The 12,858-nt window shown below is 44.6% G+C and overlaps 2 protein-coding genes across 2 annotated transcripts in view; one reads left to right on the forward strand and one right to left on the reverse strand.

The window, feature by feature from the left end:
- Positions 1–1,076: 1,076 nt before the first annotated feature.
- rpl12 (ribosomal protein L12) lies at positions 1,077–8,082 on the reverse strand. Its single transcript, XM_080211858.1, has 7 exons — positions 7,932–8,082; positions 4,373–4,446; positions 4,180–4,278; positions 2,182–2,263; positions 2,007–2,093; positions 1,216–1,328; positions 1,077–1,123 (listed from the first exon to the last, which is right to left on the reverse strand). Exons 1-7 carry the CDS (start codon positions 7,966–7,968, stop codon positions 1,118–1,120), a joined length of 498 nt encoding a protein of 165 aa, XP_080067984.1. The 5' UTR covers positions 7,969–8,082; the 3' UTR covers positions 1,077–1,117.
- Positions 8,083–8,466: 384 nt separating this feature from the next.
- lrsam1 (leucine rich repeat and sterile alpha motif containing 1) overlaps positions 8,467–12,858 on the forward strand; it is an 87,100-nt gene continuing 82,708 nt past the window's right edge. Inside the window, 1 exon segment of the mRNA XM_080212432.1 lies at positions 8,467–8,683. Coding sequence (XP_080068558.1) covers positions 8,612–8,683 — 72 coding nt within the window. The 5' untranslated portion in view covers positions 8,467–8,611.

Consider the following 12,858-nt stretch of genomic DNA (forward strand, 5'->3'; position numbering starts at 1 on the left):
CTTACAGAGACATAAGATAATGAAGGGGATAGATAGGGTAGATGTAGAGAGATTCTTCCTGCTTAGAAAGGAGAGCATGACTAGAGGGCACAGCCTCAAGATAAGGGGGGGGGGTTGCAGTTTAGATTGGAGTTGAGGAGGAACTTCTTCACTTAAAGGGTGGTAAATCTCAAATTCTCTGCCCATTGAAGTGGTGGAAGCTATCTTGCTGAATATATTTAAGTCACAGGTAGATAGGTTTTTGATAGACAAGGGAATTAAGGGTTATGGGGAGAAAGTGGGAAAGTGAAACTGATCCACTTCAGATCAGCCATGATCTTTTGAATGGCAGGGCAGGCTGGAAGGGCTAGATGGCCTACTCCTGCTCCAATTTCTTATGATACACGGAAATTGATCTGTGCCTGGTGTCATTGGGCAACATGCTGATAATCAGTTGGACTTTTTGGGGTTACTCGAGGTGACCAGAGCTCAGACTGCTCTCACTGTTGGGCTGAATCAGTGTAGTACAATAACTCCCATTTTGCTGTACAAAGATTTTAAACATGCAAAAAGGTGTGGACTCACTTCATGAGTTAGAAATTGAGCCTAACATACATACGTTGATTTGAAGGAAATGGAAGGGTCCAGGAGTCTACTTTGGGAGTAGACTCAAAGGTATTACTATCAATCCCTGGGTATGAATGGGCTAGTGGCAGCTGGACTGAGTTGGCATTGGCTCCAACATGCTCTAGTAAAACCATACCTGTGGTGTGCTGATTGTATATTAAGAGGGCAGGAAGAAATTTGATAGTGCTGCTTGGCTAACTGAGGTCTGTAGTGTAGCCCATTGATTGCCCAGAGGGGTTATCAGAATTGATGTCAGCAGTCCCACATAATGCAAAAAAAATGGAAACATGCTTTTGAAGATTGGAACCAAGTAGAAGCCCAAATTCAACAGGCTGCAACAAGTCTTACAAAGTGATCTAGCACCATCCCACCTACTGTATTTGTATAGTCCTGGATAGGTGGAACATTCAGGAATTGATGACTAAAACTTGCTAACTTGAATTAGAGAAAGCAAACATTAAGACAGCAACTTGTTTTTAAAAGAATTTTATTTGCGGAGTTTTAAAGTACTTCATTCCTGTTGGAAGAAAAAAAGACAAGATGTCACTGACTTGCAACACATGGGTCAAAAATCAGTACAGTAAAGGCAATCCAAGAAAATAAACTTACAGAAGGACACTCGATCTTGCCCTGGTTGATATCCTCAATCACACTATGGGGGGGTTTGCCATCAATGTTGCAGCCAATGGACTGAGCAGTTCCCAGGATTTCCTTCACAGTACCTGTGGTGGTTACAAACAACCTATTACTGATTCCATCAATTCAGCATCAAGTGCTTATACACACACGTGTGAAAGTTGATCTGGTGTAAATGACAACCTATGATTATGGCTTAAAACCACATTTTCTCACACCTTAAAACCAACCCCACCTTTCTTAAAGCACAAAGTTTAAAAATTCAATTCATTTTTTATTAAAATGTAATACTTAAGGCAGGAAGAATGAAGATCAGTTGTGTGGTTTGGGGGTGAGTGGGAGAGAAGACTGACTGATCAGCAAAAAAAATGACCAGCAAGCATGCACCATCTGTGTCTTGTGTCCTCAGCCTCCCTGGGGAGGAAAGGCTCAGGTCTTGCCAATTAGACTGTTCTGACTGCCAATTCCATGTAATCCCCTGAAGCAAGTTGTCAATGTGGAATTTTCCAACAGTGGTCCTTCCCTTTCCCTACTGCTCAAGCAGCATTGAAATCTCAGGCCCTGCTGGTTCCTCTCCTGGGTTTCAGGAAAGTGGGAGCAGACTCCTATAACAGCTGCTGAGGATTTCCCCAAGTGTGCTGAGCAAAAGTTCTCAAACACATTACTGTGCAAAAGGTGGCCCCCTCAGTGTATTTCACCTAAAACAATAGGTCTCAATGTAAATGGTACATGCCATCACCCACTGTACAGTAGTTTATACCCACCTGAAAGTTCCCTGGCCAGAGAACGGTGCCTCATCTGTCGAGCAATATTTACCACCTCATCAAAGGTGATGCTGCCCGTGTGCTTAACTAAGAAACAGGAAACAGAATCAACAATTAATACAATAGTCAAACTTAACATTTCACTATTAAGACTCTATTCTGCATTGCTACTTACTGTTCTTTTGCTTTTTCCTGTCACGGGGTGGTTCCTTCAAGGCTTTGATGATGAGAGCAGAAGCTGATGGGACAACCTCTATCTACAAATGAAATATAACTATAAGTGCAGAACAGTGGCAACTGCAAAACAAGACTTCTACAAAACAAACCCCCCCCCCCCCCCCACCCCATTTCAGCTTGCTTAGCTACATCACTTATATTCAGTGTCAAATGCATAGACAAGTGTTCAGGACAAACTTTTGACCACCATTAACAAAGGATTACAAACGTTATCCACCCCAGCCCCTTCACACCAGTTAAGTTTGAAAGCAGCTTCCAAGTTGGCAGCCGTAACGACAATCAATTCAGGTACAAAATCCCTTCTACTGCCAAGCTGTGCACATCCAGATCATGTAACATCCAAGTCAAATCAGGATAATAAATCTCAACCAACTATCACCTATAATCAGCAAGGTATTTCCCAGATTACTTGCATGACAATCCAGAACTTTCAAAATATGGGACCACCAATTTGTCATGATGTGGAGATGCCAGCATTGGACTGGGGTAAACACAGTAAGAAGTCTGACAACACCAGGTTTAAGTCCAACCGATTTATTCGATAGTAAACTAGCAAGCTTTCAGGGTTTGCCCCTTCGTCAGGTGAATGGAGAGTTCTGATCTCAGAACTCTGCTCTATATGCTCTGCCTGAGGCCAGAATGCTCCATTCACCTGACGAAGGGGCAAACCCTGAAAGCTTGCGAGTTTACCATCAAGTAAATCGGTTGGACTTAAACCTGGTGTTGTCAGACTTCTTACCACCAATTAGGACAGATGAGAGGCTCTCTCAAGAATGTTGAGATACTTTGGAACTCTCTTGTTCAACAGGTGGGGGCAGCACAGTAGCACAGTGGTTAGCACTGCTGCTTCACAGCTCAGGGACCTGGGTTCAATTCCTGGCTTGGGTCAGTCTGCATGGAGTTTGTACATTCTCGTGTCTGCCTGGGATTCCTCCCACAGTCCAAAGATGTGCACGTTAGGTTGATTGTCGATACTAAAAATTGCCTCAGTGTAGCGTAGGTTAGAGAGATTAGTGGGTAAAATATGTAGGGGTATTGGAGGTAGGGCCTGGGTGGGGTTGCGCTCAGTGCAGACTTGATGGGCTGAGTGGCCTCGCTCTGTACTGTTTCAATGATTTCTAGGTGGCTGAGGCAAGAGTTGAATATTCTTGAAGATCAATTTTTTATAAGGGGACAAAGGATCTGAATGTGAAGTCAAGGTTAAAGTCAGGCCAACCATGATCTTACTGAGTGGCAGAGCAGGCTCATGAGGTGGAGTGGCCTAGTCCTGATTCATATGTATGTACCCCATGCATACATCACAAGGTTAGGGGACCACAGCATCACTGGTTGATGCCATTAGACCCAAGTCACAATGCATCACACCCCAGCTTCTACTTCATACATTTTCATCTCATCTTAAACCTACAAGCAACTATATGCAGGCTTCAAGTCCTACAGACTTGTTTGCTGGGACTGTCTTCCTGAACAGTGATGTCAACCATTGGCATGAGTACTGACCTATAACTCAGGCTCCTATTAGCATGTTTTAGTAGACAGAATGTTCATGCAAGTTTTGTGAACATCCATGTCCCTTACAATCCAATCCTGCCACCCAGGATTTTATAACGGATCAAACTTACAAGTGAGACCTAACTGCAGTTTAGCTAAAATTTAGTAGAAAGCTAACAGTGACTTGGGAACTGCTGTGGCTTTATTCAGTCAACAAAACAGCAGAGATGAATGTCTTATCTGGCATATCACAACAAAGTAGGGTGTGTATTAACTTAGAAAACATTGCACTAGTAGTCACAGCAGAACACTGTCCTGCGCACACCTCTCCCAAAACCAGGTAGGTTGTAATACACCATAGGTAGGAAATTCAGTCCACTGCACCTGGAAAAGGATTAGTCTAGACACAAGTAACATGCAATGACTCAACCCCCTCTTCCCTTACCTGTGCCTGTCGGTTCTGAATAGTCAACTTGATTGTGATACGGAGGCCTTTCCAGTCACCAGTAGCCTTAGCGATGTCATCACCTACCTTCTTGGGAGACTAAATAGAGAGCAGGGAAAAGAGAGCAAATGTAAAATGGAAAAGATCTAGCAGCCATCTTGAGATCAGTGTAAACAAAAGGGCAGACACTCACCAGACCCAGTGGGCCAATCTTGGGAGCCAGAGATGAGGTAGCACCAACTTCACCCCCAGTGCATCGGAGGTACACTGTGGAAACACTGACAGTAAACTGGCTTGCTTTACAAACACAAAAACTGCCAATTCATTTGAATTTTGTTACATGAATTGAGGACTGGACAAAACCAGCCTTTACAGACAACAGCCTTCTCTTACACAAACTCCTAAATAAGTTAAAAACTGCCACAAACAATACTCCTTTTTAGCGTGTCCACCACTCTCCAAAAAAAAAACAAGTACTTCACTCCCTCAAAACTCCAATATTAAATGTTTTCACTGAGTAATCACTACTCCTTGACAAATACAGCTTATTTTAACATCAAATGCATATTCCATTGGATGTCCCGAGTACAGATTTAGTTAGAATTTGGGGAGAAAGGCTAGACAATTACCAAAGAAACCAATCTAAATTTTACTTAATCTTGTCCATTACACTCCAAACCTGCTCCTACACTGGTGTTTAATCATTGGCAATAACAGAACTTCAGTTTTATTTCACTTATACCAGTGTCCATGCTAGCTCTTGGCAAGAGCAATTCAGGTAGTTCCACAACCCTGCTCTTTTCCCCACAAAGAATTCCAAAAACTGGATGCAAGAATCCCAACACTGAAACGGAATGCCGTAATTGGCATCTACAAAGCTGAAGAAAATCCCAACAATCCAAATTTTTAACTTTAACTAGAAGCAGCCTCTAGAGCTGTTTGAACATGAACCAGTGAAACTCAAATCGCAATTCAAAGGAATTCTCTCTTTGCCAGGAAAAGGGAGATATTTATCACCCAATCCCAGCTGTCCTCTGAACCATGGCAATCATCACAATGAAGGTGCTGAGAACAGCCATGGGTTAGTAGATTTCACAGTAAGAAGTCTCACAACACCACAAGAACATAAGAAATAGGAACAGGAGCAGGTCATCTAGCCCTTCAAGCCTGCCCCGCCATTCAATAAGATCATGGCTGATCTGAAGTGGATCAGTTCCACTTTCTTGCTTTCTCCCCATAACCCTTAATTCCCCGTCCATCAAAAACCTATCTACCCATGACTTAAATATATTTAGCAAGGTAGCCTCCACCACTTCAACGGGCAGAGAATTCCAGAGATTCACCACCCTTTGAGTGGAAAAGTTCCTCCTCAACTCCAGGAAAGGATATCCGAGACATGGTCCATTGAGGAGACCATGCAATTGCTACGACAACGGATGAATGAACACCACTCGACAATCACCAGGCAACACTGCTCCCTTCCTATTGGGGAACACTTCAGAGCATTTGACCTCTGATCTTCGGGTGAGCATTCTCCAAGGCGGCCTTCACAACACAACAGCGCAGTGTCGCTGAGCAGAGACTGATAGCCAAGTTCTGCACAAGGACAGCCTCGACCAGGATTTTGGGTTCACGTCACACTATCTGTAACCCCCACGACTTGCAAAATCTCACTAACTGTCCCGTCTAGAGACGATACACATCTCTTTAACCTGTGCTTAATGCTCCCTCCAATCACATCGTATGTTTAAGACTTGATTAGCCGTAAAGACTCACATTCCAATCATTATGTAAATTGAGTTTGTCTTAATGTGCCCTGTTTGTGATCAGAATGCCCACTCACCTGACAAAGGAGCACTGCTCCGAAAGTTAATGGCTTTTGCTACCAAATAAACCTATTGGACTTTAACCTGGTGTTGAGAGACTTCTTACTGTGTTTACCTCAGTCCAATGCTGGCATCTCCACATTAGTAGATTTCAACCAGTGATGTAGAAACAATTGGGCCACACATTTCAAACCTACTTTGCCATTCAATAAAAATTGCAGCCAGGATTTGACAACCCCACTTTTTCATCCTGTTCTTACGTTGTTTCATTAAAATCTAATCAACTTCTTCCTTGAATATAAACTCAGTGTCCATGCATTCACAGTCCTCAAACAGATTGCCAAAAAGTTAATTCTCCGAGTTAAGAACTTTCTCATCCCAAGTTTTATGCCATGTTGCTGAATGGGAGGTTTAGGCAATTGTGTTCCATCAACATATGCTTGGTCTCTTTCAGGTGTGCCTCCACTTAAAAACGTTAAAAATAAATATTGAACATTTGTAAATTTATTTTGGTTACCATTCTGTACAAGTGAATATGTTATACAACAGGATTCCCAAAATTCAAGCATCAAGACGTGCCATATATCCAGCATTTCTCCATGTGTAATGGATTATTTTGCAATGAAGCCATTGCAAGTTGCTTTCAATATAAGACAAGAGAACTAGTGCATTGGAGCAGCCTGGCAATATTCAAGTCTTCACACAGGTTGCAGTTCAAACTCTATTTTGGTAGAAGGAACAGATATACAGAGTAATTCAAATTGTTGCAAATTATAAAACCATAGCTGTACAATGGAACCTGGGTGTCCTTGTCCATTAGCCATGAAAGGCTAGCACACAAGTTCAGCTAATGGAATGTTACCACCATTTATTGCAAGAGGACTGGAGTACAAGAGCACTGATATCATGCTTCAATTCTAAAAGAGCTTGGTCAGGCCATACATGGAGTACTCCATGCATTTCTGGTCCCCTTACTTCTGAAAGGATATTATTGTTTTTAATAAAGTGCAATGAAAGTTCCCAGACCAGTTCTTGAGCTATCTAGAGATATTAAGTAAACTGTACCTGTATTCTCTAGAGTTTCAAAGAGTGAGGGGTGAATGAGAGCAGGCAGCACAGCATTTAACACCAGGGACCCAGGTTTGATTCCCAGCTTGGATAACATTCTCTCCATGTTTGCTCCAGTTTCCTCCCACAGTCAAAAAGACATGCTGGTTAGATGCAGTCACATTAAATTCTCCCTCAGTGTACCTGATCAAGTGAGAGTGTGGCAACTATAGGATTTTCACATTAATTTCATTGCAGTATTAACATAAGCCTACTTGTGACACTAATAAATAAATTTCCAAAAAAGTTTTCATTGAAACTAGGCAGGGTGAGTAACATGCTTCCCTTGGTGGTGGGGGAGTCTAGAACCAGGATCATAATTTCAAAATAAGGGTAAGCCACTTAGAAAAGAGAGAAGGTATTTCTTTACACAAAGGGTTATAAAACTTTGGAATTCTCCATCCCAGAGGGCTGTGGGAAGTTCAGTCATTTATATTTAAACAGATTGGTAAATTTGATTTAAGAATAGGGATAAGGGTTATGGGAATAGCATAGGTAAATAGCATGGAAGCGTCCCATCATACATTATGAACCTGAGTGGTGTAACATGATCGATGGGCTGAATGGCCTACTCCGTTGCTACGGAATCTGGATGTTGAGTTAATTGGGATAACCTCAAGTTGCTGCTGCCATTCGAGGAACAGCGAGACACACTTACCCGGGCTGGCCCAGAGGCCACGGCTGAAACTACCCGCGGCCCAGGATCGACGGAGAAACCCGACACACGTGCCGGGGCCTAAACTCAGGCTTCCCCTTTAACACACCCACCCCACACCCCTCAAAGCCCAACCCGAGCCGCCAGACTGCCCGTGTACACACCGATCTTAATTTCGTTGGGATCGAATTTAGGAGGCATCCTGGCGGCGTTTTACTGCACCCGCGCGCGGTTCCGGTGTCGGATGAACCCTGATTCGGGACGACCGAGAAATAGTTGCACCTCGACCGAGCGCCGCAGTAAGAGGGCCGGGTGATGGCGGCATCGCCTTATATACCCGCCTCAAACCTCGCGAGAACCTCCAGTGGCACCACCTCGCCGCCATCTTGTGTGAGGCAAAATAAATCCCTGCGTGTAAAAACAACCGTGCGGTAACTTTATTAGAAATCATTAAAAATTAATCGGATAACAACGTATAAAGTACTTCATCAACATTTATGCTGGATCGTAATAATTTTTATTCTCCACCTGTCTTTAAACTGTCATCGGATGTCGGGAGTTTGGAGGTGAAGGGAAAGAGCTGTTGAATTTCTTTCATTCCTTGTTGGCATTGGGAGTTTGGGAGGTCAGTATTTGCGACACCTCTTGTCTCTTGCTTGCTACTTGTTGTTGCAGGCGGTGCCTCTTGCCTCTCTGCGGCCGCTTGTCGGTGTTGGAGGAGTGCCTGGAGGCGGAACTCGGGCTGGATTCAGTCGCTGCTTCTGGCGAGCGGCGCAGACCTCCGAGCTCGGAGCCGCTGCCCCGGGACCGCTCCCCACGGGGACTGGCGGAGCCTCAGCCCGAGATGATGCTCTTCACTCGGAAGAAGAAGCAGAATGAAGAGGCGCGGAAACGGCTGGAATATCAGATGTGCCTGGTGAGGATGGAGAGGGTGGTGAGGGGAAGGAGGAGGAGGAGGAGGAGGGTGCTGGGGGGAGGGTGGAGAGGCTGGATGCGGTGAGGGAGGGGAGAGGGGGGTGAGGGAGGAGGAGGAGGGTGGAGAGGCTGGATGCGGTGAGGGAGGGGAGAGGGGGGTGAGGGAGGAGGAGGAGGGTGGAGAGGCTGGGTGGGGGGTGCGGTGAGGGTGGGGTGGGGTGGGGGGTGCTGGTTGGGGTGGGGGGTAAACACAGTAAGAAGTCTGAAGGGACCACTAGGGAGGGAGTGAGGGTTGGGGGGGGGTGGTGGTGAAGCTGGCTAAGCAGCTCTGAACCTGTCTTGTCAACAGTTCACATCCCAGTGATTTAAATCCCTGCAGACACTTTGATCCAGTGGGAATTTATATTGTTCCCCACGAAGATACTTCAGTCGGATGACAACAGTCACTGGGCAGTCTTCCCCCCCCACCCCATTGAAAAAGATTCTGCCCCATTTCAAACAGGTTTCTGTTTGATTAATAACAGCCAAATGGTTTGAATTCAGTTTGATCACAGGGCTGAGAGCTGCTGGCCTGACCCACCACCTTTACAAACCAGGGCGGACACTTGATGACAAATGGAAAATTAAAAGCTCTGCAGTATGTTTGGAGCAGACTGTGGAATATACAACAACTCTTGATTCGCAAATACGAAGGAAGCATCACTGTCTGGGTCGGTGCAACCTGTAGACAAACTTGGCAGTCTCCTCGAGTGGCAAGGTTTGGGGCTTTGGGGAGTGCTTTGGCAGAAAACTGAATGAACTAAAGTAAACAGGCTTCAGCAGTGGAAGTGAAAGGTCTAGCTGTAATATCCACACGTATACTGATACACAGAGATTCCCATTGCCATCTTTCCCAAAATATATTCCTCATTCTGCTTGTTTTACAGATTAGTACAATGACAAGATTATTCCAAAACTGCAAATCAGTAACTAATATCAAAGAATGTAATTTAATCTGGCCCACTCAGTCATATTTTTATCGATTGTGTAAATTATGCATAAATCATTTAGGAACTGTTACAGAAACAAGCACTCCAACATCACGAGGCACATTACACACTATAGTGTGTGTTCCAGTACCTATCTTGTGAAATGTGTAAAACAGTAAAAATGTGCATCAGAACATTCTCCTTTTCCACGTAGAATAAATTTGTAAGTATAAATGCTGAACCTTTATTCATATTAATGCACAGTATACATTTATGAAAGTGAATTCTGGCAGAAGGCCTAAGATTCACCTGGGCCAATTATAATCTTAACGTCAGTCCTAATCACAGCGATCTGCTGGCATGTGCCTGACACAAGTATCTGGTCGAACCTGCTGAATGTAAAAATGACAGTTGATCCAGTGGGAATTTATATTTTTTCCGTGAAGATGCTTCAATGGGGTGACAACCAGGCACTGGGCAGTTCCCACCGCTGCCCCACCATTGAAAAGATTCTGCCCCATTTCAAAGAGATGACAGCCAAATAGTCTGAATTCAGATTGATCACAGGGCCGAGAGCTGCTGGCCTAACCCATCGCCTTTACAAACCAGGGCGGACACCTGATTCTCCCCATCTGCACCAGCCATTTGAGAGAGAATGCAGAGATCTGTGTTCTCCAGCTGGGAATGTCTCTCTGCTTGAATATCTCATTCTGAAATAAAATGATGATTCTCTGGCTGCCTGTCTTCGGGTAAACGTTCTCCAAGGCGGCCTTCACAACAGTGCAGAGTCTCTGAGCAGACACTGATAGCCAAGTTCCGTACGCATGAGGACGGCCTCAACCGGGATCTTGGGTACATGTTGCACTATCTGTAACCCCCATGACTTGCCTGAAATTGTAACATCTCACTTACTGTCCTGTCTGGGGACAATACACATCTCTTTAACTTGTGCCAAATGCTATCTCCACTCACATTGTCTGCATTTTTAAGACTTGAATAGCAGGTTAGCTGTAAAGACTCACATTCTAATCAGTATTCTGTAAACTGTGTGTGCCTTTATATGCCCTCCTCTGATCAGAACTTTCCACACACCTGACCCTGACAAAGGAACAGTGTTTCCGAAAGCTTGTGGGATTACTATCAAATAAACTGGTTGGACTTTAACCTGGTGCTGTGAGACTTCTTACTGCCTGTCTCACTATCCAGGAGGAGTGTTGGTTGGTCCCTGTACTGCCTTGTGTTCTGCTTACTTCACTTATCCAAAATTGTCATCTGTCTTGAATTCAGTGATTTTAGATGAAGAATTAACGCTGATTCACTTACATTTCTGTGGCACCTATTGTGTGCAAATCTGCGGGAGCTTTTACCTGGAGGTGATGGTGAGGAAGAGAAGAGGCTCTGAAAGGAATTTTGATGGGAGAAGGATGACATGCAGTGATACTGGGGAAGATAGGGTGAGGTGGAATGGTTGAAGAAACAGCCCATGAGGGAGTAGGCAATGACAAAGTAAGTTTAGCACAAGGTGCATGAACAGTTAGGGAGTGGGAAGGGAGCAACGAAGGAGAGGTCCTGCAGGGATTTAGTGAGAACTACAATTTCCATTCCCTGAGACATGGAGAGTTGGTGAAACTAGGGGCAATGGGTAGAGAGTGTGTGCTGCAGACTATAAGTGATGCGTACGTTTGTAGATTGGGACGGGAAGCTGTCCAGCCAGCAGCAGGTTAAGGGCTCCCTGATGATCGAAATGGATGTGCGGACAAAAACACTTCTCTCTTTTAATGTTTTATTTGCCCCACATTAGATTTCCAGGCCATTCTAGCCCTCGTTGCTGAATGTATATCGAGTGGTTTTTCATTGTGTTCCCTGATGTGTGATTAGTGTGTGCACAGGTTTGATGGTCTGTTCCTGCCCATTCTCGTTGTCCCTGATTTGGCTTCAATGTTTATGCAACCTTGCTAGCCAGTTGAAAGAGAAAATCCAATCATCATCTTCTCCCCTTCAGTGACACCGGCACATCTCCAGCCATCAACATCCCAGGAGATTGTGCTTAACTGTGGCGGTGCAAGGCTGGGCTACACTTTGCTATGAATGAGGGGCTGGTTGACCACGGATAGCTTAGCTCCTGATCCCTCAGTCTCTCCAACACAAGGTTCCAGCTGGAGCTGATGGGATGCTCATAACTGCACCCAACAAGGTCAATGTGCTCCCAAATGTTGTAACACAGCAGGCACAGGTGTCACAGCTATAGGGGTAGATTCAGCATTTTTTATAGTTTGAAAAAGGAATATGTTGATATGACCAGTTGAGCTTTTTACAATTATTAATGTATTGGACAGGGAAAATATGAATGTATGAAATAGGAGCAGAATAGGCCATTCTGCCCCTTGAACCTGCTCCATCATTCAGTAAGACCATGGTTGTGTTGAGTTCCACATTCCCCAATTACCTTTGACTCCCTTATCTAACAAGAATCGATTCCTCCTCCTTAAAAATATTCAGTGACCCCGCCTTCTCTATCTCCTGAGACAGTGTCCCAATGTTTCACGACCATCTGAGAGAAAAAGATTCTCCTAAAAAAAATCCTAAAAGGATTTCCCCTCGTTTTAAAACAGTGTTCTCTAGTTCTGACTCGCCCACAAGAGAAAACGTCCTTCCCACTTGTGGGAGAATCCAAAATGAAAGGCCAAAAAAAGTCATCTTCAGCGATCACTCACTACCGAGTACGATTGTCTACCTGAGAACCTCCGTATGACTGGTCGTGGATTCTGTGGGTCCTGATGGTCTGATCCTAGGGCCGCATCCTCGGCCGCACAGTTGGCAGGTGTTCCTGAGAGGGGATTTGGTCCTTGGACTCTACGTGACTGGGATTCCTTTCTCAGGCTCCTCCTACAGATCTCTTCTTGCCATCGAGTGCTCTTGAAGAATTGTGTACCTTCAATCAGCAGCTTATTCCAAGTAGGTCTCTTCTAAGACCCAGACATTGAAGCCTATGTTGTATTTCTTGAGGGAAGCCTTCAGGGCATCTTTGAAGAACTTCCTTTGACCTCGTTTTGTTCAGGAACGTTCCTTGAGCTAGGCGAAGAAGATTTGTTTTGGCAGTCAGGACACTGACATCCTAACATGTGGCAATCCCAGCAGATTTGGATGATCATTGCATCAATGCTGGTGCACTTGGCTCCTTCAAGGATGCAGATGTTAGTGCACCTGT

Source organism: Carcharhinus amblyrhynchos, chromosome 25, assembly GCF_965287045.1.
Source record: "Carcharhinus amblyrhynchos chromosome 25, sCarAmb.v2.hapA, whole genome shotgun sequence".
Lineage (NCBI taxonomy): Eukaryota > Metazoa > Chordata > Chondrichthyes > Carcharhiniformes > Carcharhinidae > Carcharhinus > Carcharhinus amblyrhynchos.